The 24,805-nt window shown below is 44.4% G+C and overlaps 1 protein-coding gene across 27 annotated transcripts in view; it reads right to left on the reverse strand.

Annotated features, from left to right (window-relative positions):
• Window positions 1–24,805, reverse strand: part of foxp2 (forkhead box P2) — a 114,634-nt gene that overhangs the window by 4,955 nt on the left and 84,874 nt on the right. For 15 of the 27 annotated variants that reach the window (XM_090214268.1, XM_036957641.2, XM_036957639.2 and 12 more), the window contains 9 exons: window positions 24,240–24,344; window positions 16,051–16,138; window positions 14,425–14,508; window positions 10,433–10,643; window positions 9,741–9,844; window positions 9,504–9,605; window positions 6,778–6,899; window positions 6,301–6,370; window positions 4,683–5,008 (listed from right to left, as the gene is read on the reverse strand). In XM_090214268.1, coding sequence (XP_090070394.1) covers window positions 4,683–5,008; window positions 6,301–6,370; window positions 6,778–6,899; window positions 9,504–9,605; window positions 9,741–9,844; window positions 10,433–10,643; window positions 14,425–14,508; window positions 16,051–16,138; window positions 24,240–24,344 — 1,212 coding nt within the window. The remainder of the gene's footprint in view (window positions 1–4,682; window positions 5,009–6,300; window positions 6,371–6,777; window positions 6,900–9,503; window positions 9,606–9,740; window positions 9,845–10,432; window positions 10,644–14,424; window positions 14,509–16,050; window positions 16,139–24,239; window positions 24,345–24,805) is intronic. The other 12 variants (XM_036957644.2, XM_090214277.1, XM_036957652.2 and 9 more) reach the window with 1 other exon arrangement.

The raw sequence follows: 24,805 nt of genomic DNA on the forward strand, positions 1-24,805 counted from the left end.
TATCTGGTTAATAGAAAGTGCAATGCGTCGTTAATATGCAGGGGCGTGCGTGTCGCTCCTCCAGAGGGAAAAACCTGCAGCTAGTCTCCGCCATTAATCAGCTTCAGCCCGGCAGTTCAGTCGGACATACATGATACATGTTTTTAACTCTAAATGAATGAATATCTTTAGCCACTGTCAATAAAGGCAGTGTGAAAACACTGAAACACCGGACCGAGTGGGGAAGTGGGGACGTTTCCCCTCCAGTACAACAGAGAGAGGATGGGCGGAAGTGCTGGGCTACTAACAAGAATAATAACGCTGTCACACACAAACAAGGCTTAACATGATCCGGGGCCCTACTCAGGGAAAGGGTTTGTGGCGCGATGATAAATCTGACAAAACCTAATTATTTTTGACACGTCAGATGCATCAGGGAATCCCTGTGGACTAAGAGGGGGGAGAGAGAGAGAGTGAGTGAGAGAGAGAGAGAGAGAGAGAGAGAGAGAGAGAGAGGGAGGGAGAGAGAGAGAGAGAGAGAGAGAGAGAGAGAGAGAGAGAGAGAGAGAGAGAGAGAGAGAGAGAGAGAGCAAGAAAAATCCTTATCAAGTATTAGAATGTGTCTGGCAGCCATCTCCTGGGTTGCCTTCATCAATGGCAGGAGGAACTTTGAATTTGAAAATAATTTTAAAAGGTACAGATTACTTTAATATTTATAGCAAAATAAATTCATATTCAGATGTGGTAGCTAGAAGGAGATGCTTTGCCTTTCGAGGATGCTAGGCGGCGTGATGAATATTTCTGTTTCCTTCTCAACCCACACACTCAAGAGGAGAAACCAGAATAAACAGAACTCTCCCCTCCAGGTGAGAAGAGGGGGATGAAACGATTATCTGGGATTCATTTCTATTCACTCTTTCTAGTTATCTGGTAACACATTTATTGAATTTAATTTGTTGTCGTAAATAAAAAACAATGAACAATATTCATATTCAGAGCTACCACTCTAATCAATAGACATATGTTTTGATATTAAGTATTTGATATCTCTCCCAATTCATGTTTTTACAAAAAAAACTATACAGTGCCATCAGAAAGTATTCACACCCCTTAACTTTTTCCACATTTTGTTGTGTTACAGCCTGAATTTAAAATTGGCCTACATACAACACCCCATCATTTCAAAGTGGAATAATGTTTTTAGAATAACAATTTTAAAAATAAAGAATAAAAAGCTGAAATGTCTTGAGTCAACACCTTTCTTATGGTAAGCCAAAATAAGTTCAGGAGTAAAAATGTGTTTATCAAGTCACACAATAAGTTGCATGGACTCACTCTGTGTGCAATAATAGTGTTTAACATGCTTTTTGAATGACTAGTTCATCTTTGTACCCCACATATTCAATTATCTGTAAGGTCCCTCAGTCGAGCAGTGAATTTCAAACACAGATTCAACCACAAAGACCAGGGAGGTTTTCCAATGCCTCGTAAAGAAGGCCACCTATTGGTAGATGGGTATAAAAAAAGCAGACATTGAATGTCCCTTTGAACATGGTGAATTTATTCATTCAACTTTGGATGGTGTAACTACACCCAGTCATTACAAAGATACAGGCGTCCTTCCTAACTTAGTTGTCGGAGAGGAACGAAACCGCTCAGGGATTTCACCATGAGGCCAATGGTGACTTTAAAACAGTTACAGAGTTTAATGCCTGTGACATGAGAAAACTGAGGATGGATCAACAACTTTTTAATTACTCCACAATACTAACCTAAATGACTGAGAGAAAAGAAGAAAGCCTGTACAGAATAACAATATTCCAAAACATGCATCCTGTTTGCAATAAGGCACTAAAGTAAAACAAAAATGTGGCAAAGGAATTAACTTTATGTCCTGAATACAAAGCGTTATGTTTGGGGAAAATCCAACACAACACATCACTGAGTACCGCTCTTCATATTCAAGCATTGTGGTGGCTGCATCATGTTATGGGTATGCTTGTCATCGGCAAGGACTAGGGAGTGTTTAAGGATAAAAAGAAACGGAATAAAACTAAGCACAGGCAAAATCTTCTTCCACTTTGACATTACAGAGTATTTTGTGTAGATCGTTGACAAGAAATGACAATGAAATCCATTTTAATCCCTCCTGGTACCACAACAAAATGTGGAAAAAGTCAAGGGGTGTGAATACTTTCTGAAGTATATTGAAATCCTTGGTGATCTCCCTCAAGCTTTGTAATAAATCATTTGTATTTAACATGTTACAACAAACATGCTACATTGACGATATTCATCTTAACGGGAGACAAATGAGGCAGGACCAGATGGTGGTCAGTAGCACAGCCATTTTTTAAATATATATATATTTTTTTAAATGTAAGCTTTATTTAACTAGGCAAGTCAATTAAGAACAAATTCTTATTTACAATGACGGCCTACCCTGGCCAAGCCCGGACGACGCTGGGCCAATTGTGCGCCGCGCTATGGGACTCCCAATCACGGCCGGATGTGATACAGCCATTAGACACCCAGCAGCACAACCCTTTCTCCTCATCATCACAGGCATAGCTCATAGCTTTCATTTGTATTCATTATAAACCACTAACATGCTTGTGTGGTTGGAGAATGAAAAAAAGAAAAATGATTAGTCCTCGTTGTGGCTTTACACTGTATTAGAGAACCATTGGATGAGTCATTTATTCGTTAATGGCTAGCTGGCATTATGAAGTCTGGACTAAATGCCTAGGCTCTGTGTCTGATAAATACCAGCTATGTGTGTGTGCGTGAAGTTCATGTGTGTGTGTTGTGTGTGTGTGTGTGTGGTTCATAAGTGCATCTTGGACAGAGACTCATCACCATCACTGGCAGATTATGATCACTGGTAATCACGCTCTGCATGAGGCATGGCAGGGATGCAAATAACATCATTAGCTATGTGTCGTATGTTAACGAGGGGCGGGGGACGATCAGAGGACAGAGTGACACACATGATAGCATCTGAACATGGATCATTTACGGTTATCAAGGAGTGTGGAGTGATATAAAGTACATACAACAACTTAATGGCCTTACATAACAATGCAGCATAAAAAAAACAAAGGATTGTGGGTAAATTTTTTCACTAATTTTACAATGTGATACTGTGGTCAATATGCGTACATTTTTGAAAATCTAAATCTCTTTTATTCTAAGTGAAACTGTTTTTACTGAAGTCCTTAAGCAGCATCCAACTGTACTGTAATTCTAGCTAGCACATCTAGTTCCTGTCTTTTTTAGTCCTTTCTTCCTCTTAAGCATACCCTTGAGGGGACACACACACACATAAATGGTAACATGCCTGGAGCTATCTGAGTCGCTGTTTGGCTGATAGCATTAACCTCCAGAAGTGGGGGAAAAAGGTTTGTCTAATTGTTCGATTCACTTGGTTTGTGAAGTTTCCCCGCTCTCTCCTGAGGACCGGCTGGTACGCCATGTACTCTTTAGTTAGTGTTACTCTCCCTTCATTATTAAGTGCATCCCAGAGAACCCACTCATAAAAACACATTTCTTCCATTTTGAGGATGTTGTGGCCGTGTAAAGGCGGAGAGCGGTAGTGGAGGCAGCCTCCACAGCACCCCCTCACACTGAGGCGAGGCCGTCGGAGAGAGAGAGTCTCCTGTTCTGTCCGTTATTAAAAGTTAAACAGCCTGGGGGAGTGGATACACAGGGATTCTGTCTGGCACTGCAGATATGCCCCACTTAACCCCCCCCCCAATCTGGCCCATTTCCGAAAGGAATAAACACATCCAAACAAATTAATGTATGGGTTAGGCCAGTTCCTCTCAGAACAGTCAGTCCCCTTCTTCGATACGGAACTGGCTTAATTCCCGGTGCTACTCCAGAGATGGCTAGCAAGTTAGCTACTGTGGCTGGGCTTGCATCATTGATTTCAAATGGGGGGGGGGTGGAAGTGTGTGGGAGATGGAGGAAGTAGTAGCTTCACATACAACGCCCTTGGTGTTCCATTTCCTATCTTTGGCTAGGTAAACATGGACTACAGTGACACGTGTGACATCACTGGTTAGGAGGGAGAGCACATTTGTAACATACACATTCCTGAAATCCACATGACATACATTTTTAATGGCCCTCTTTCTCTCTCTGGGCTCCATTAAAAAAGATAGAGAAGGCAAAGATTTTTAAGTAATTAATGATACAGTTAGCTGCTAAATATTAATATGGACGGTCTTGAATAAAATATGACTTCTAAACCCCTACAATGCAGACATTGGAGTAATTCAAACCGAATGTGTAATCATCGTCTTTTTATAGGTTATAACTGTTACAACTGACAGCCATGTATGTAAAGCTCACCTCAGGTGTGGCATAATGTGTCGTTGAAATGAAGATTTCTTTGAACCGCCAAAATACTCTGTTAATTTAGCACTAAAATCAAATTAGTCCCCAAAAACCTCCCACTATGTTATAATCTAGTAAAGACTTTTAACAAACTATGATGCTAACAAAAGACAGCTATGGGGAGAGTGGGGATCCCCTGTTGCCACTGTATCATCTGGTACATGGAACAGAGGGGGAGGTCTGTCACCAACTCTCTCTCTGTGTTACAGTGAACACACTGAGGTAGGTGTGTGTGTGCATGCGTTAATGTGTGTGTGTGTGCGTGCATCCCCACCAACGAGAAGCCACTGAGTGCTACTTACATGTGTGCCTGTGGGGAGTATCCTCCAGGGCTGCTGTGGCCGTTGGTGTCCAGGTGATCCAGCGATCCGTTCAAGTCGGACTGGAGCAGGCTTGGGGGGCTGCTACCCATCATTCCTGGGGGGCTGCCACCCATCAACCCATGGGGGCTCCCGCCCATGAATCCATGTGGGCTACCACCCATCAATCCATGGGGGCTACCGCCCAGCATACCAGGGGGGCTCCCGCCCATTAGACCATGAGGACTGCCTCCCATCAAGCCAGACGAACTGCTGTTCATCAGACCAGGGTTCCCCAGCAGAGGCAGGGAGGTCTCAGCCAGCGCCGCCTGGGAGAGAGGGAGGGAGGAAGAGACAGGGAGACGAAGGGGAGAGGAAGGAAAAGAGTGGGAGAGAAAAGGGGGGTGGTTGATAGAGAGAGAGGGAGGGAGTGAGCGAAGGGAGAAAAAGGAAGAGAGAGAGAGAGAGAGAGAGAGAGAGAGAGAGAGAGAGAGGGAGAAAGTGATGGAAGTTAAGAGACAAAAAGGTATTCAGATCATAGGCCATCATTGAGATAAACCTCACACAAACTATCTTTTCGTATTTGTTTCAATAGTCCATTGTTGATATTGTCCCAAAATGTTTTGCATGTCAGCAATCAAATTTATAGGTAGGTATATCACTTTCAAAATACAGATAATACTAGTAAAGACTGTTAACAAGCTATCATGCTAAACAGGGGAGCTCTATGGGGAGCTGTATTTTGAAAGTTGTATATCTTGAAAACTTGACTTGCTGACATGCAAAACATTTTTGGGACAATATCAACAATGAACTAATGAAACAAATACCAAAAGAGAGTTTTTGGGTGGAGTTTTCCTTTACGACAATTACCGGATGCTTTCTATAGGCTGTAAATGACTAATGATTGGATCGTTTGCAACCATCACTGAACAGTTTTCGCTGATGGTTTATTCGACTCAATATAACTCCACATAATGAAATATTTTGGATTTCACTGATATCACCACGTTGGCTTTCGATGACCATTAAACAGACAAAAAAACGTTACCTCCATAATAAGATAGAACTCCTGACACTTTTGCCTCCTGCGCATTAAAGTTACATTTGCGATTAAAATGGTACGTTTTGGCTATGAGCACCTTGCTGGCTGGCCCGACAGTATGAAGCCAAATCATTTATGACGGCTTGGATAAATATTCATGCAAATGCCTTGGCATTTGCTGCGGCTGCTATCAATCTGAGCCTGTATTCAAGCTGGAGAGAAAGAAAGAGCTGGTGCCTGCTCTAACCACAGGGTGGCCTCCATTCTCACTGATCTCAACCAGAGGAAAGAGGAGGAAAGAGATGTAGGGAGAGAGAGGAGGGAGGAGAGAGGGAGGAGAGTGAGACCCTCCACTCAACTTTAGCCACTTTCTCCTGCATCTTCCCTTGCTGACTAATGAACATACAATACAGTCGGCTGAGGTCTTAAGAACTACTTCCATTTAACCACACAGAAACCACACACATAGACAGCTGTAGGCTATAGTACCCACGATACAATGGAGGGGAATCAGTCACATGTTGTCTAGCGCACAGGATCTGACAGAGCAATCGCAGGTTAATACTGTGTGTTTACCTGTAAGCTGGCGTTTAAAGCAGCTCCATAGCCCAGGCTGGAGGGAAGGTTCTTCACAAGCGTCGGGCTTCTACACCAGGAAACACAAATACACAAAACAGTTTGAAATAAACATTCTTATTTTTACAAAATGGCATATTCCAACATAAACAAATAAGTATCTAACATCATGGTAAAATACCTATTTCTCCTAATAGCTGTGACATTAAATCACTTTAGAATGAACGGCAGGCCTTGGAACAGACACCGTGTACTGTACTACAGTGCTGTTTAAAAATGTCTGATTATTAGTGGTAGTACGGTACAGGCCCTAGGACTAGGTGGGGAGTTAGAGTGACAGCTCTGCTCTAACGTACCCTGTTATCTTCTGAGACCTGTATTACAGGGATATTTAAAAATGGCTGATTATTAGTGGTAATACGGTACAGGCCCTAGGACTAGGTGGGGAGTTAGAGTGACAGCTCTGCTCTAACGTACCCTGTTATCTTCTGAGACCTGCGTTTCTGGTACTCCATCTCATCCACCGTCCACACGGCCCCCTTCACGTTCTCCACGCGCACAAAGCACTTGTGCAGACTGAGGTTGTGGCGAACGGCGTTCTACAGATGGAAACAAGGAGGGAAAGGTTATGGAAAGAGTCCATTTGATTTCTTTTTTTACTATCCACCTAAGAAAGGAAGGAAAGAAGCGAAGGGAAATAGATTTTTTTTTTTGTTGAAATTCTTAACATTCACGCACCATTGATTTAATTAGTAAAAGCGAGTACGAGTACGAATGCACTTACAAGTCACACACAGTACATATCAATCAGAGTAAGTAGGCTGAGAGGAGGTAATCAGCATAGCGAATGGCTTTTGGTGACAGAAGTGGTAATGCTGTGGTGATAATGGTGATGTCAGTAGCAGCAGCAGCAGCAGCAGCAGCCCTCAACCCTCTGCTCTGGTCTTAATGGCAGTATCTCAAGATGATGACAGTATCACAGATTTGAGGCCCTTCCCATCCGGTGGCTAACCACTAACCCCGGTGACAATATGAGGTGTGGGGGATAAGAGGAGGAGGGGGGGTTGGTGTGAGAAGGTACGACTTGTGGGTGTGAGGTGGTTTTGGGGTAGGCTGACGAGGATGTCTACTATATTGAAATAGTCTGTGCATGCTGTTAAGATAGGAGTCAAACGAATGATCAGATCTGGACACCTTTTTGTTGTAATATTGTCACATACCCTTAAAGCAAAGTGTTGCTATCAAAATGACCTGAGATGTGCATGCATTAACACATGTATGCATTAACACATGCATGCATTACTGCATGCATGTGCAAACATGAAATATATACAAAAAAGAAAATCAACAAAAGAAATACAATATTCTTCCCCGACATTCCAGATAAATCAATATTAAAACATGCGTCAGAAAGCCTACAAATAATAACCTTTGCTTTAATATTGTCCGCTTTCACAAGCATTACTCTCCCAACGAGGTATACAGTTTTTTCCCTTTAAGAAAAGAGGTTCTCTAAAGAAAAGGGGAAAAAAAACAGCCCAGAAGCAGATCTTCGCATCTGACCTGAAAATCCCAGGATTTGATTGATCTTAATGCCCATGGCTTTGAATATGATCATTTTAATATTAATGAGAAAATGAGCAGTTTTATTATGCATGCTTTACAGTTAGATCTAATAAGCTGCTGGGGAGTGAGGAGCAGAGTGGAGGCTGGATCCTCCAGTCTCAGAGCTGATGAGACCAAGCTCAGATATTAAATCACCTTTCATTTATTTTTCTTAAAAAAAAAAGAAGTTCTCTCAGTTAATCAAATGACAAGCCCGTCACAGATCATCTCTCTAACGCCTTACAAAAGAAATGTGGGAGCTCAAAATGTAAATATATCACCTAGGTTATTGTGAAAGAGAGAGGGACTGAGATATTTCTAATGCCCATTGTGCCCACTTCTCTATATCATGACCGGGCCACCCAAAAAATCTAATGTGTGTGTGTGTCAGAGAGAGAGAGAGAGAGAGAGAGACCAGTTAGTGATAAAACAATTGACTAAACAAGTTTAAAAAAAACACACAGGACTGTGTGACAATCCGGAAGAGTCCGGAGTCTTTTGCAGCACACCCTTGTGGATCAGTAATCACACGCCGACATCATTTGCATCCCAAATCCAAATTAATTCACTTTGCTAAATCTAGTTCTCTGAAATGCTTTGCATGCTGATGAGAGGTGGATGTATCCTGATCCCCCCCCCCCCCCCCCCCCCCCATCCTCTCCTCCTCCTGAGTATCCACAATGGCCACTGGCTCTTACTGGCTAACGAATTATGCTTAAGGTGGGTGAGAATAAAACACAGATACGTGTAGTGTTGGGGTAGAGGGAGGGAATATACTTATCAGCAACATACACACACACTTCCCCCAAAAACAGATGCATCAAGAAGACATTTTTAACTGTGTTAGAGAGGCAGGCAATGATAGTTGTATAGGACAGAGATACAAATGAGTCCTTTTGTCCTGGTAAATGAAGTGTGTTCTCTCCCTGACAGGCTAATTCTCACTTTGGGTCTCCTTTAGTTCCGGCTGAACGGCCATAACCCCTCAGTCGGACACGCGGCCACCAGCCCGCCACTATGAGCTATGGTGTGTGTATAGGAGCACACGGGCCAGACACTAAACACAAAACCCCCTGCCACAGCCCAAGCCTCCCTAGGCAAACAGCCATCTTTCAGACTAATTAACCAATGATATGCAAGAGAGGCTGGGTGTGTGTAGGAGGAGGGATGGAGAGGGAGAGAGAGGAAGAGAGAGAGGAGAGAGAAAGATAGAGAAAGAAGAGAGCGAGATAGATATAGAGTGAGGGGAGGGACAGGAAGAGAAGTAATACGGTGCATGGTAACAAAAGGTGCTGATGATTGAGTGGCTGTATTGTAATTAGCGTGCCAGGCCCCACTCCTCCCCACTGCACCAAATTAGAAAACGATATCAGAGGCAGAATTATTCTTTCACTTGTCATCCGAGAGAAAGAGGTTGGAAAAATTCACTCTATTCAAGAGGTCAGGTTAAAGAGAGGGGAGTGGGATACTAATCTGTTGGTGTCAAGTAAATAAATGTTCCTCCAAGCTTTTCTTACTGCAGGTATGGCACAAAGAGGTGTCTCTGAATGAGGAAGTAGTGTACTCTAAGGCTGTAAGAGTAGGTTTAGGGTAGGTACCTTCCAAGTAGCTGCGTTGCGTCTGAAGTAAGCGAATGTGCGCGTGAACCAGCTGTAGATTTCATTAAGCGTTAACTGCATGTCGCCTGACTCCATGATACCCTGAAATGAGACGACATCAAATAATGGTTTACTAACTAGGCGGCATGACACACACTCTCAGAGCTGCCTGCGATTCAAGCAGCAATTAATTTACATCTAATCAGGCAAAGTTAATTTATTTTTTCTCCCACTCACCTGCCTTATGAGGGTTGCATAAGTAAATGGCGGTCTGACATCGGCATTCTTATAAAACTCATAGTTTGGGGCAATCTCTGGAAAAATAAATACTGTGTCACCACCTGAAATAATTGGTAAATTTTATTCTTCAAGGTATTGGAATTAGTGCAGGGTTTCATCAAATGAAAAGCGGGAGAGAAAGAGAAGAGAAGAGGGAGGGGAGGGCAGCACATATCAAATCAGCATTTTCCATGTCTAACAAAATATAATTTTTATTAATCTCTCTCATGAGAAATCTTAAACACTAATTCATCCATATGAAATTAGATCAATGTAGATATTTTGTATGAACATGAATAATTCATGCATATTTGATACTAAATAGCAGAGAGTAAATATAAACATCAAAGACAGATGCAAAGAGCTTAATACATAGAACATCTTACGTTCAAACTTAATTAACATTCATGTAATAATTACGTTCAGGAAAAGTTCTGGTGTATTTACATATAGATTGATTATACAGAGGCTTTTTTTTTTGCTTTTAAATATAACATTCCATATTGGAATAAACACTGTGCCGTTGTACAACAACAACCAATAGTGACAATGCATTGAATGTCCAACACAGTATTCAATTAAACTCAATGAACCCAACTTTATTAATGATCATAACTCTAGGTGACTGGGCTTAGTGTAGAGGTTCTTACCTGAAGACAGTTGCATGGAGTACTTGTCGGAGTGACGTCTGCGCATGGCGCCCATGCTGGGGACGTTGGCGGCGCTGAGCAGGGAGGGCACCTGGGGCACCTGGGACATGGGTGTCACGGGGGCGCTGGGCGTGGTGGGGGTCTGAGGTACGTTCGGAGGGGACACCGACAGCAGGTTCTTCGACATGGTGACGCTCGATACCAAGTTCAGCTGAGTAAGGAGGAAAGGGGTGAGGGAGCGAGGAAAGGAAGGAGAGGGAGTGAAGGAGGGTGAGACAGGGTGGAGTGGGAGAGAGAGAAAGGGGGGGGAGGAAGAGAGAACATGGGAAAGAGAGCGAGGGAGAGAAAGACGAGAGAAATATGATTGAGGGCGAGAAGAAGGAAGTAGAGGCAGGAGGGAGAAAGAAAGACGGTTTTACATCAGAAGGGGCTCTCTGACAAATGAGAGTGGATTCGCTCTACAGTTCTACAGCTGTGGTTCCACTAATAAGCTGCGTTAGAGGAAGCAGCCAATCTCCACAAATTAAAGGATACAATTGTATCATAAGAATTCTTATTCGAACACGCTGTTAAAAGATGATCTCATGATCAGCCCTCCGTGTTATCCCAACCACCATCTCTAGCCCACATAGAGACAACTCACTATGTAGTGTGTACTAAACTGTGGTAGGGAGAGAGCCAGAGACAGCCACCTCCACCACCTGGCTACAGATGGCTACAGCTGGCCGGGCCACAGCACAGGCAACCCTGACCTTTCCTGGATACAAAACAAAAGCGATGCGCCTGGTGGCCGCGGCTTCTTTCCTCTTTGAAACCCGACCAGAGAGTGTCACTTTACCTCGCCGCTAACGCTAACTGAAACCCATCACTAATCCACATAGCTTTTCTCCCTCTTTTTGTATTTCCTTTTTTTACTTGGGCTCATGTGATGTGATTGTAGGGGTTCCAACCAACCGAGTGGAAAGTTCCACACTGACCTTTGCGTCTCTGTGCTAATTTAGGTGGAATGGAAATGACATCATTACATATTCAAACCAAATTGGCTTAATTGCGAATGGGGCGAGTGGAATGCTTGTGAGCGTTGTGAATTAAAGTGTACAGAGATCACTTTGAAAGGGGAGCAGGGTTGTAAGAGAGAGAGAGAGAGAGAGAGAGCGAGAGGCCTCAACAATAATTTGCGACAGCGTGTGTTGATAAATGCAATGAGATCAGATTGGAAAGACTATTGTGCATCTATGGTTTTCAGCTGATCATTATAGCACCACTTAAAGCTAATGAGCTGATACTGGGAGGGACTGTCTGGGCTGAGATGACTGGCAGCTAGTTAACAGTATGGCCTGTCATACTGACATCAGTACTTCTGTATCTCAGTTGGTAGAGCATGGTGCTTGCGACGGCAGGATGGTGGGTTTGATTCCCGGGACCACCCGTTAAAAAAATATATGGCTGCAAGTCACTTTGGATAGAAGCCTCTGCTAAGTGATATTTATTGTTATGTATTAGATCAACTCAAACTAGTCAGAAGAGAGAAGAACTTTCCATAGGACTGCAGAGTTACTGCATAGGCTAGCTGTGGCCTTAGTACAAGTTTACTCTACCGCAGAGTGGAAGGAGGAATGAATCTAAGACTGACGAGTGTAAGTTTCAAAAACATGCACATCAGCTGATAATGAATTCAAATGTTCACGTGCTAATTAAGTAATTGAATTATGGAATAATAATGATGATGGACAAGTCATAACCATCCTTGTCTGAGACAGAAAGGCTTTACTACTTTTGGGAGGAAGGTAGACTAGACTACAGCAACTGTCACTGTGGAACACAGTACAGCCAGTAAACTAGCATGACAATTGAAAAGGAAAATGTATATTGCCACCCCCCCCCCCCCCCCCCCCCTACAACAGCTTACAAAAGAGTGTGTTGGATGTGTATAATACAGAAATCTCCATATAATTCATAACAGGTCAAGGCACCAAACCAACCAGGTCTTTAAAGTGTGTTCCTACTTAATCCCCCATTCATTCACAGCATCAGACACACACACACACATACGCACACACACGCACACACACACCACACAGCCCCAGCAACACTGTGAACAGTCATTATGTGTTACATGTTCAACACAGGGACCCACAAAGGGTTTGGATACGCTGTCAAACATAGCAAAAATGCACTCCATAATAAATCCTATCAAGTGTGTGTGTGTGTGTGTGTGTAATCACATGTATATTTATAGTGTTAAGATTCCCTCTTTTTTTCCCCCCTCCGCTCCCCCCACCAGGTACGGCAACAAGCGTAACATGTTTGCAGGCATACAATCCTAGTATTTGCAAAATGGAATTTATTAAAGCCCTAACTGAGAGGAAGAGTGAATGAGAGGCAGGGATGAGCACTTTGCCACCTCTCTGCTCATCTGAATATATATATTCAAGGTTGGGTCTGGGAGAGAGAGAGAGAGAGAGAGAGAAAAAAAAACCTCATTATTCAGGGACCTGCAGCCTTGGTAACTTTGATTTTCATCCATCCATGGCATGGCCAAAAGGTAACATTTAATGAAGTGCCATTCAGAGAGTAAATGGGGTCATATAATAGACAGTGCGCCCAGCGCGAGGAACACCTTGTGTTGGGCTACTGATAGCTGTTAAGGGTTGCAGTGATGAACCAACAAGACTCATTTCAGCAGCCGGCAATACATTCACACTATTAATATTTATCAAATATGTGGGCTGTTTCAACCCCAACCATGTTCGGGCTGTAAACCCATGCTATGATGATATCTATTACCCATCTCCTATTGCGGTGGAACTATGCATTTTTTCACATATAACACGTATTATACACATGTAGCCATTCTCACATGCCAAAATCTACAGTATAACTACGCTCCTCTCTAGTTCTCCAAAAGGGGGAGCCTTAAAACTGAAGCTGGAGAGAGTTTGTTCATTTAAGGATCTCTGTATGAATTACGCATCATCAAATGCAATTAGCAGTTCTTCCATGTGCGGTTTATGTAATGCAGTACTTCATTAACATTATTCATTCATATGCAGTCTTGGATTACAGTCCTGAACATTCTTTATTAGGCTAGATGTAACCAAGCTGCTGGAGTTTTGAAGATAAAAAAAAAATGGGGGGAAAAAGTGATTGAATAATAAATTGGAGGAAAGCAGACGATTCCTGACGGGTTTGCAGGATAATTATTCTATCTTGTGATTCTACTTTATATGATGAGAGGTGATGAGCAGGAATATTATCCCATTGAAATGAGACACTTTACTAAGCAGCAACAACATACTGACAATGTTTCTACTGGCAATTTTTTTAAACTGCTTTAAAAATTAGGCCAACAATACTAACAAAAATGATGCATTGTTTTTGCAAATGCAATATTTAAAATTGGGTGTATAATTTAAATATATTTGCATTGTGAGTGTATCCATATTCAAAGCAAATATATATTAAAGTGAAATAGTGTCAAATAGATTTTAGGCAATTTTTACCCATATTTGTAGGATTTTATATCCATTATAAGCCCATTTTATTGCATACTTATTACTGGGCTATTTCATTGCTCATCATCTTTAACAGTACAGCTATCAGTTGAGATGTTTGTTGTCCAAATGAAACATCTTCTCATTTCTCTCACTCGACTTTAAGTGCTGCTTTGGACTGTGGTGCTAACAGGTTGTTTTGACCATTATATCTATCACAATGAAATGGCCCAGCGTTTTGGCAAAGGACTCGAGCCTGTGATTTAATACACGCCCGGCTCTATTGTCCTCTCTGTCATAGACTGAGATGTATCTGATGGGAGATGTGTAACCTGGTATTGCCTTTCCATCCCACTATCATCCCTCTATCATCCCACTATCATCCCTCTATCATCCCTCCATCCATTTTAACTGCTGACGGTTAAACTGTTTCATTTCATCTGCTGGGGCTCATTCAGCCAAACCCTGTTTACTGTATATAGAGCAATATGCACTCACAGGTTTTGGAGATGGCTTGGGCTCCGAGGGCCGCATGTGCAAGTGGGCCATCATCGCCTGAAGACGCTCACGTTCTTTAGAAAGCTGTTAGCGGAGAGAGGGAGAGAAAATAAAACAGTTTTAGAAACGAGCGATTTTCCCCAGACTGCAACAGTAATACATCTTGTTATCGAGCTTGTCTCTCTTGTAATGAATCCTGCATATGCCCAGTCTGGGGCTCCTAGCTAAGTCTGCCTTGAAGACACAGACTTAAACCAAACCAGCGGAGGAGAGGAAGAGGAGAAGAGAAGAGAGAGACAAAACATTTCTGCTGCTGGTGGTGGTGGTGTCGGGCAAGGGGAAGTTAGAGGAAGAGGTCAGGGAAAACAAATAGCGCTTCATCTTTTTGTCAATAGCAGAATTTAGGTCACGGATGCTTTGACAGCAAAAAAGCTATTCAGGCTCTAAATTAGAGGGTCTTGAGTGCCTCCTCAAAGTCATGTGGACACGGTTAGAGAGATGGACCCTAGCCAACAGCTGCCAAGAGGTGAAGGGGTCCTTCAAACAGAGTGCCAGCCAGGCCCGCCTCCATGCTCCCCCCTGTTCCCTTGGAGGTCCAGTTAGTGGCCCTGCAATCTGCTATCATCAATCTAACTCACTGGGAGTGACAGGGACCAGGCAGTGTGAACAGACTGAACTACACTCCTCCTGCGCTAGCTACAACACGAAGACAGCGGCAGCAGCATCCAGCAACACTGGACTAGACTGAACTGGGCCTCATTACCAGTGACGGCTCTCAGGGATGGAGTGAAGGGAAAAAAGGAGGCGAGGAAGGACGTAAAAGAGCACACGCCGACTGGTAATTGGTCACACTGTAAACACGAGGTTCGGCGGCTTTGGGTGTCAGCAACAACAAAAAAAGAAAAGAAAAAAACCCAATACTTTTTAGTTTTCTTTTACATATAAATAATAATAATTATTTTTTTGTTGTTCTAAGACCCTCCAAAACCCCAACAACATAAAAACTGGATGTTTTGTCGGAGTGGAACGCTTGGGCAGCATTCAGATCAGCATCAAGCCAGCTTAGTGTGTGAGAGAGAGAGAGAGAGAGAGAGAGAGGGCGAGAGTGTGTGGGAACTTAGAACTCGAAGAGTTCAGGCCTGACTGTCAGCACCACAGTGTAAATGCAGTACAGAAAATAGACAGCTGTGGTGTAAATCCAGTGCAATGTGGGAATGCTGTGGATGCTGAGTAATAATGTCGTTCAATCACCGGACTCATTATCTCGACAGAGTGACACGCTAATAAGGTCACGCTCCACCTACTAAAAATAGTTCCCTTCTTCAGGAGATTTCGTCAGGTGCAAAGTGCATTTAATTAACATGCAGGGAAAGGGGAGAGATGCACTCCGTTATTAATTGGAAAGGAGAGAAAATAAGCACATCCTTAATTCAATTAAAACAGTCACAATGGGTTTGGTGCGGGCCCAAGGATTCCTTTGTTTAGGTCTCGCTATATAAGCTTCTGGTAGGTGTGCTTGTGTCCACCTCTTAGTGGGCTGCATTTTGTCCTAGCCGGCCACACAAACAGGCACGTAGAAATGAATTAGAAATCAATGGCAATGTAATAATGCTAAAAGAGCCGTGCCTGTATCTCTAGCTGCTGTACCACCTGCATCTGGACTCGACACTGGGCCGTGCTCCTGTCGTCTAGAGCATGCTCATTGTTAAGGTGCCTGGAGACAGGGAGAGAGACAGGGAGAGAGAGAGAGACAGGGAGGGAGAGAGGGAGGGAGAGAGGGAGGGAGGGAGGGAGGGAGGGAGGGAGGGAGGGAGGGAGGGAGGGAGGGAGGGAGGGAGGGAGGGAGGGAGGGAAGTCGTTAATGATGTTATATGCATACAAATTCATAAAATCAGGCATTGTAATTTAAATTATTAAAATGCAAAAATGTGATTATTTATTATGATCATTTATTAAATGATGTATTATCATAAATTATTATTATTATGATGTTGTTGTTGTCAACATCATTCTGAAATGATATGTAATACTGGTGCATGTGGTTCTGATATAAAACAGTGAAAGCATCTCCAATATGACAATAGGCCCTCTGTAGTGTGGATGGGAGTCAGTGACTACCCAGAGCACTACTCTATGGAGGATAAAAGATGCTGGTCTGGCACAATGGGTTTGTATCCAATTCATTTACAGAAAACAATAAAGGCAATTTAACGTTGAGAACATTTTAAAAATGCTCCCCTTCCAAAGTGGGCATTTATTCAGCATTTATTCAGCGGCAGACTGTATCTCCTTCATTAGAATTTTTTTTAAAGCAGACAGCCATAACAGTTGATGACGGTTCGTCTTGATTGGATTTTGTCTGCAGGACACAAAAGAACCTCGCCATTAAAATAGACCTTTATTCCCTGCACCACGCTACAAAGGCGAAAAAGGTTTTTTAAAGTGTTGTGATGTTCGGTAATGAGCCTCTATCTGAATTATCATTGGTGACAAACTCACAAAGCGGGCTTTGAGAAGACATGGTTATGAAATGCCAGAGCTGCCACATTCTTTCCTGTAATTATAGGTTAGCTTGCAGACCCTTCAATGATCATTTACAGCACTGCCTCCAGTGCATTAGTGGGAGCTTAAATCGCTCTCTCTGACACACACACGCACACCACACACACACATACACATACACACACACATACATGCACACACACACGTTTCACCATATATTATATTTATAGTCTTTTCCTATTTACTGTTTAACAGCAAAATGCTAAACAATACAAACGTAGTCGCCAGCCTGCCTTAGTATGCCAATCAAAGCATGGAATGGGACATTTGTAATCACAATAGCCCAGTACCTTTCAATTATGGCCGGGCACATTTAAAACCATTCCAATTTCATTCCTGTTTTATGCTTTTGTAACCATTTCAGGTCTAATGCTCAGATATGTTCCATTATGAATCAGGAATGAGATAGCATTAAAAGGAGGGGGAGAGGCTGGACTGGTGGGTTTCTCCAGCCCGTGTCTAATTGCTGTTTCAGAATGCGCATGCAAAGGGGCATTTCATTAATCATTTAATCACGTCCCTCGCAGGAAGAGGGAACTAATGCTGCAAATACCCTTTTCATTTCAATGCTCATAATGCTATCTTATGCACTTGATGTATGGCGTGTGTCATAAATTACAGCTACTTCAAAAGCACCAAGTGGGCTGGCCCACTATCCCTGAAGATCCTTCATTACCAAATACAAAAAAATACAAAAAATCTTTATTAAGTTTCCCTCTCATCGACAGACAAGCAGCCTGTGTTTTTTCTCTCTCTCCTGTTGGAGGGGAGAGGTTGTGAATTAGCTGCAGAAGGCCTCTCGATATTCCTCCGACCATTTTTTTTCCTCAAATGATCCCTTTTTTGTCTTCCTCTTCTTCTCCTACTGGCCAGTTAGCAAGGCGATTACAAACAGATTATGGCCTGCAGTTGAAATATTCAAATGGCAAGCTCTGCTATTATGCATTAATAAGAAAGAGGGAAATAGAGAAAGAGTGTAAGAGAGAGAGAGAGAGAGAGAGAGAGCGAGAGAGACAGAGAGACAGAGAGAGAGAGAGAGAGAGAGAGAGAGAGAGAGAGAGACATAGAGACAGAAAGAGAGAGAGAGAGAAAGAGAGAGATGGTGTGACGGAGAGAGATTGACAGCGAGAGATGCAGAAAGAGTGAGAGAGGGAGTGAGAGACAACAAGGAATAAAAAGAGAAGGAGGGAGAGAGAGAGAGAGAGAGAGAGAGAGAGAGAGAGAGCGAGAGAGAGAGAGACAGGTTATCCGTCATCGTCACCAGAATATCCCCTAATGAGCCGGGCCCAGTCAGACTCAGAGCAGTACAAACAGAGAGGTGAGCGAGGGAAGAGAGGCCGGACGCCTTCACAAAGACAGCTCTGAACAAACATTTCTGGAGCCACCACATAATTTATGGGTCACTTTACAGGCATATTGATTTTTGTTTTGAGAGGGGAATAACCAATGTGATGGGTCCAATAGCACAGGAAGGCAGAAAGAAAGAGGGAGAGCTGGGGAGATTGACAGATGCAGGGATTCAGGGACAGAGAGGCCACACTAATACAGTATAGCAGTATAGCAGGGTTTTCTAGACAAAAACAAAGCAAAGGTTCCTAGTTTATGAGAAGTGGCTGTTATACACTTTGGGATAGTTATTCCTATGGAGTATCATATTATGTTGTCCATTTTGTATCCTCACTGACCACTAAGACAAATATACACACAATATACTGAAGTTATACACTGAGAGTTCTAAGAGCCTGCTAATATACCTTCAAGCACACAGTATGGTGTGCCTAATTGTCCATGTGTCCTATCACAGCTTCGTCGACCCAGACCCTTCATGCTAGCTAGGCCGGGGCCTCCATCCTCCCTGGCTGTCTAGCATGGCGCAGAGTAACACAAACACACATTGCAGACCCACACCAGACCAGACAGCGGCATATGCATAACTAATGTAATGCCCTCAGTTTTAAAGGTCTTGTCACACCCAGCCAGACGTCTGGCAGAGTAGCGCTAAGGGGGCCTATCCGGGGACTTCTTACTGCCTTGTGGGTTTAATTAAGCAACGGTTAGAGACACTCGCGGTCAGGTTAACGTCTCTCTCTCTCTCTCCCCCTCTCTCTCTCTCTCTCTCCGCTTGCCATGTCTCTCTCTGACGCTACTGCCTGCTGGGTAAGGGGGAAGAGGGGGACATGGCGTCGGAGGGGGAGAGGGGAAGAGTTAAGTGAGGAGGCAGATAAATTGTCTGTGTAGACGGCAAGGTGCATCGATTTAGGGAGACCCTGCTCTGAGGGGTTGGCGGTCGGGGCATGCTGGTGGTTAGGATGGTGGGTATGAATATACATGGGCTGACGGGTTGAAGGATGTTTAATTGGAGATGATAATCAAACGGTGACTAACTCTTCTCGGGTGTGTGTGTGTGTGTGTGTGTGTGTGTGTGTGTGTGTGTGAGAGATCACAGATGGGAGAGCAAATCAATAATCAATAATAGTAAACAAAATGGAGTATTAAAAGGTATGTGATGTGAATGAATCAAATATTTCTGCATTGATTGCACTGTAGAGTACTGTACCATGCCCGCAAATGTATACATATCACTGTAAGACTAATCTAAAAGAACAAATCTGTGTGTGAAGTTAGTTATTCTCATTCCTGCCAAACCTTGAAAATACACGCGCCTCAAAACTATTTCGAAGCACATACATTTACATGCATCAACATGCACGCACAGGCCCCCACACACGCCCCCGACACCCCCCCCCCGCCCCCGAACACTCCCACGCTAATATTACATTTGAACTACAGAGCTAACACAACGTGCCAGCCAACCTCTAGGCTAGCTCTCCAGGTGAACACACATAAAAGAGACACTGAAGAGCTATTAAATGCTGATCTTGACAAGTTTCCTACCCGCAACACAACAAAAGATGACTAAACGCGCCCGCTGCATGATATTGTGTTTCATACCTCCCCAGCAACCAACCATCAGGTTACCTAGGTTTCCCCCCTTCCTCGCGTTCTCGTCTTAAAGTGCCATTTGATTCTGACACCTATTTTATGTAAACCTTTTTAAAGTGTGTGTGTACCTGGCTGTTGCCGAGGAGATGAGTGGCATCTCCGAAAACATTAAAAGGCTCTCCCTGACACAGACGATAGCTCCTCCAAGGCAAGGCAGACAAGCAGCCATCTTTGTTCTGCCAGGATCACGCTGTCTTTTTGTTGCTGTCTGTTTCCATGTGCCGGTTACAGTACATGAACCTGACTCCTCGCAGGCTGGATGCAACGACGTGGAGTCTCACCCAGAATCTTTAAGGCTGTTTTGTAAAGACAGTTGTTTTAAGCAGGGTCCCTTAAAATACTATACCGGCTGTCAGAGAATTGCCTGCAACGCCTCTTTCTAGTCTACTAGTGTAAAGTATATGCCTACTGTAAAGTATATCTGTGCAATCCTTTTTTTCTACACGGTTCTTAAAGAATATATACAGTCACATGTGTTATAGCCTACTGTGTACCTATGCCCTAACCTAAATGAGAAACTAAGCTATAAAGATGTCCATACTGTAACGATCTTCGTCTTCATCGGATGAGAAGTAGGAAGGATCGGACCAAAACGCAGCGTGGTAAGTGTCCATGATCATTTATTAACACAGAACACGAAAATACAAAATAACGAAGTGAATGTAAGAAATGAAAATCAAAACAGTCCTGAAAGGTGAAAACACAAGACAGGAAACAACTACCCACAAACACCAGGTGGGAAAAGGCTACCTAAGTATGGATCTCAATCAGAGACAACGATAGACAGCTGCCTCTGATTGGGAACCATACCAGGCCAAACGCATAGAAAAGAAAACATAGAAAAACAACATAGAATGCCCACCCCAACTCACGCCCTGACCAAACCAAAATAGAGACATAAAAAAGGAACTAAGGTCAGGGCGTGACACCCCCCCCCCCCCCCCCCCCCAAAGGTGCGTACTCCGACCGCAAAACCTAAACCCATAGGGGATGGTCTGGGTGGGCATCTATCCGCGTTGGCCGCTCTGGCGCGGGACGTGGACTCCACTCCTCCTTAGTCTTGGCCCACTTAGGTGGCGCCTCTAGAGCGGCGACCCTTGCCGCCGCCCCGGACTGGGGACCCTTGCAGCGGGCCCCGAATAGGAGGGCGACTCTGGCAGCGGCGGATAGGCGGGAGACTCTGGCGGCGCTGGACAGGAGGGCGGCTCTGGCGGCTCCGGACTGTCGGGCGGCTCTGGCGGCTCCGGACTGACGGACGGCTCTGGACTGCCGGGCAGCTCTGGCGGCTCCGGACAGGAGGGAGACTCTGGAAGGAGAAGACGTAGAGACAGCCTGGTGCGTGGGGCTGCCACAGGGCCCTCCTGGGGAGACGTACAGAAGGCCTGGTGCATAGAAGAGGCACCGGATAAACTGGGCTGTGGGGGAGCACTGGAGCTCTGGTGCGCAGCCTTGGCACCACTCCTCCAGGCTGAATGCCCACTTTAGCCCGGCCCCTCCAGAGTGCAGGCACAGGTCGAACCGGGCTGTGGGGGAGCACTGGAGATCTGGTGCTTACCACTCGCACCTCTCCATTAGGCTCAATGCCCACATTCGCCCGGCACGGGCGGATCGCAGGCATATGACGAACAGCATCCTCCCAGCGCCCCGGAGACATGGTACGCAGAGCCGGCGCAGGATACCGTGGGCCGAAACGGCGCACCGGAGACCAAACACGCTTTGCTGGCACAATCCGCCCTGGCTGGATGCCTACTCTCGCATGGCACTTGCGGGGGGCTGGCCTATAGCGCTCCGTGCTATGAGCGCGCACTGGAGACACCGTGCGCTTCACCGCACTCCTCCTTACCACGCTGCTTGGTCCGTTGGTGGTGAGTAGTTCTGTAACGATCTTCGTCTTCATGGGATGAGGAGTAGGAAGGATCGGACCAAAACGCAGCGTGGTAAGTGTCCATGATCATTTATTAACACAGAACACGAAAATACAAAATAACGAAGTGAATGTAAGAAATGAAAATCGAAACAGTCCTGAAAGGTGAAAACACAAGACAGGAAACAACTACCCACAAACACCAGGTGGGAAAAGGCTTCCTAAGTATGGATCTCAATCAGAGACAACGATAGACAGCTGCCTCTGGCCAAACGCATAGAAAAGTAAACATAGAAAAACAACCCGCGCCCCGACCAAACCAAAATAGAGACATAAAAAAGGAACTGAGGTCAGAGCGTGACACATACAGTAAACATACTTAGCCGTGTTTACATGGAAGGCAATGTACAGTAGCGGGTGGATTCAATAAGAAAGTGAACTGAGTGCATGACTATAGACCACTAATCTGCTATAGCCATGCAGTCTCACACACAGCCAACATCTTTCTCAAGCTGCAAGGTACACTTCTCCTCTGCTCCAGGGTCTCCACCAGAATATACTTAAGCAATAAGGGAGGTGTGGTATATGGCCAGTATACCAAGGCTAAAGGCTGTTCTAACGCACGACACAACGCGGAGTGCCTGGACACAGCCCTTGTACCACAGCCGTGGTATATTGGCCATATATCACAAACACCCGAGGTGCCTTACTGCGATCATAAACTGATTACCAACATAATTGCAGCACTAAAAATAAATGTTTTGTCATATCAATGGTATACGGTCTGATGTACCACGGCTGTCAGCCAATCAGCATTGAGGGCTCAATCCACCCAGTTTATAATGTAACCTTATAGTATTGACTATACTGCCTTTCCCCGAGCAAATCTTTGCTCGTGACATCCACCATGCTGCTCCACGTAGTGCATCTTCCCCTGGGGAGAAGCACATCATATCCATATAAATACACCTGGAAATAATGAATTCAAAGGTGCGTCTATTGTTGGCCTGTCCGTTGAACAGAGGCGTTGATATAATGCACATGAAATGTCTTGTCTGTCTCACTTGTGGGGTCTGTAGAGGTTTTGTATATTAAGCCAGTCTGGCTTTCAGTCATTTCTCTTTGCACAGACACACATTAGCCCTAATGCACATGCTGGTGCTACAGACGGCTGTATAATTAACCAAGCTACTGCCTTTGGTTTTGCCTGACCTAAATCCTACAACTCTGGTTTGGCCCTAGTGGGCTTCCATGTCATCACATAACCACTGTTATGGAGTTACAGCACTGTAATGTAAAGGAAGAATCCGCCTCCCCAAAATAGAACAATATCCCAATTTCAAAAGAGTTTGTGTGGGATTTACATGAACATTTACACCCGTGAAAACGCTCCACGCGATCATTATTTCTCAGTTAATTACAAATCTAATTAGAATATTCCAATGAACGCTTCGGCCCCCTTTTCTCTCTTTTCGAATGAAGAGAGAGAGAGAAAGAGCCTCGCTCCTCCAGAGTGGCAACGTGATAACCTGTAATCTATGGCACTAGCGAACACCTTCCCCTTTTGATGTCCCCCACTAACATCCCAGACAACAAAGCAGACCAATTACAAATGAGCTAATTAACTAAATTGTTGATGGAGCATGAAGAGTTCATTCAGTCCATCCGCAGGCGCCATGACAACACTGAATGCAGCCATTGTGGGGCCCCCTGCGCGTCCTTACAAGTTGCCATTAGTTTTTGAGGCCATCAGGCACACCAGTCTATCAGGCTGAACACCAGCCTATCAGGCAACTCGCGCTGAAGAGGAGATTTGGGTGTAAATCGGAGATCAATTACATCTAGAGTTAATGTAGCCAGCCGCCTGACAGTCTATACAATCTACACGTTCAAATATCCCCACTGAGATGCAAGCGTGTTTATCTCTTTGTTGGGCCCCCCCTCGATTAAGCTCGCAAAGAGCCGCTGTGGTACTGTGGAAAATAACCCAGAATAGGCCTCTGCGGCTTCATTACTGAGAAACAAAATATGTACAGCAGCTAAGCTCATCTTAGTTGATGAATGGCAACTTTTATACCATGGAACATAAGACAACGTTTCTGCTGTGGGAAAGAGGCACGAGAGGCGCTTGGCTGGGCGACATAAAGCTTCATCGGATATCACGGGGGCCGTTGTCTTGGCCCGTGGTTGTTAAATGCACCTGTCATCGAGCTTGTCGTTTTTTTTAAAATTTGTTGTATTAACATAGGAGACTGTAACGTAATGCACAGTCATGAAGTAAATTCACGGTGTAAGCTAAGACATGATGATATATGAGGTTGGTGAGTACAGGAAAGGGGAGGTGAGTAAGACACTTCGTAGAGTACATTCTCAGAATAAGACCTACTTCAAAAACTGTCCGAAGTCCTCACAGACGCTCTCGCAGCCGGGCCACTTGCACACCCCGTGACCATAGAGGGAGTGGGAGGCTCCGCTTTCCTCATGTAATGAGCTGAGGAGAGAAGGGCGAGAGAGAGAGAGAGAGAGAGAGAGAGGGAGAGAGACAGCGGGAGAAAAGGAGAGAGAAGGAGGGAGCGATGGATAGAGAGAGTGAGATGAGAGAGAGAGAGAGAGAGAGAGAGAGAGAGAGGTGAGGAGAGGGAAAGAGAACGGGGAGAAAGAGAGAGGGGGGATGGATAGAGAGAGAGAGAGAGAGAGAGAGAGAGACAAAGGCAGAGAGGGAGAAAGAGACAGAGAGAGACAGAGAGAGAAAAAAATGAAGGATTCGGAGGTAGAGAGAAGGAGAGAGAGAAGGGTAGACTGGCGTCAGATTCATCAAAAAAGCCATAATGGCTTGAGGCTGCTGGTGGCTGTCAGGTTACAATCAGTGACAAGCAGGTCAAAGCAGGTCAATTCAGCCCTGTTCTATTGAATAGTTCACCTGCCAAGGATGCTAGGAGGAGGAGGAGGGAA

The sequence above is a fragment of the Oncorhynchus mykiss genome, chromosome 21 (genome assembly GCF_057628025.1).
Source record: "Oncorhynchus mykiss isolate SJ-2025 chromosome 21, ASM5762802v1, whole genome shotgun sequence".
In the NCBI taxonomy this organism is placed as follows: Eukaryota; Metazoa; Chordata; class Actinopteri; order Salmoniformes; family Salmonidae; genus Oncorhynchus; species Oncorhynchus mykiss.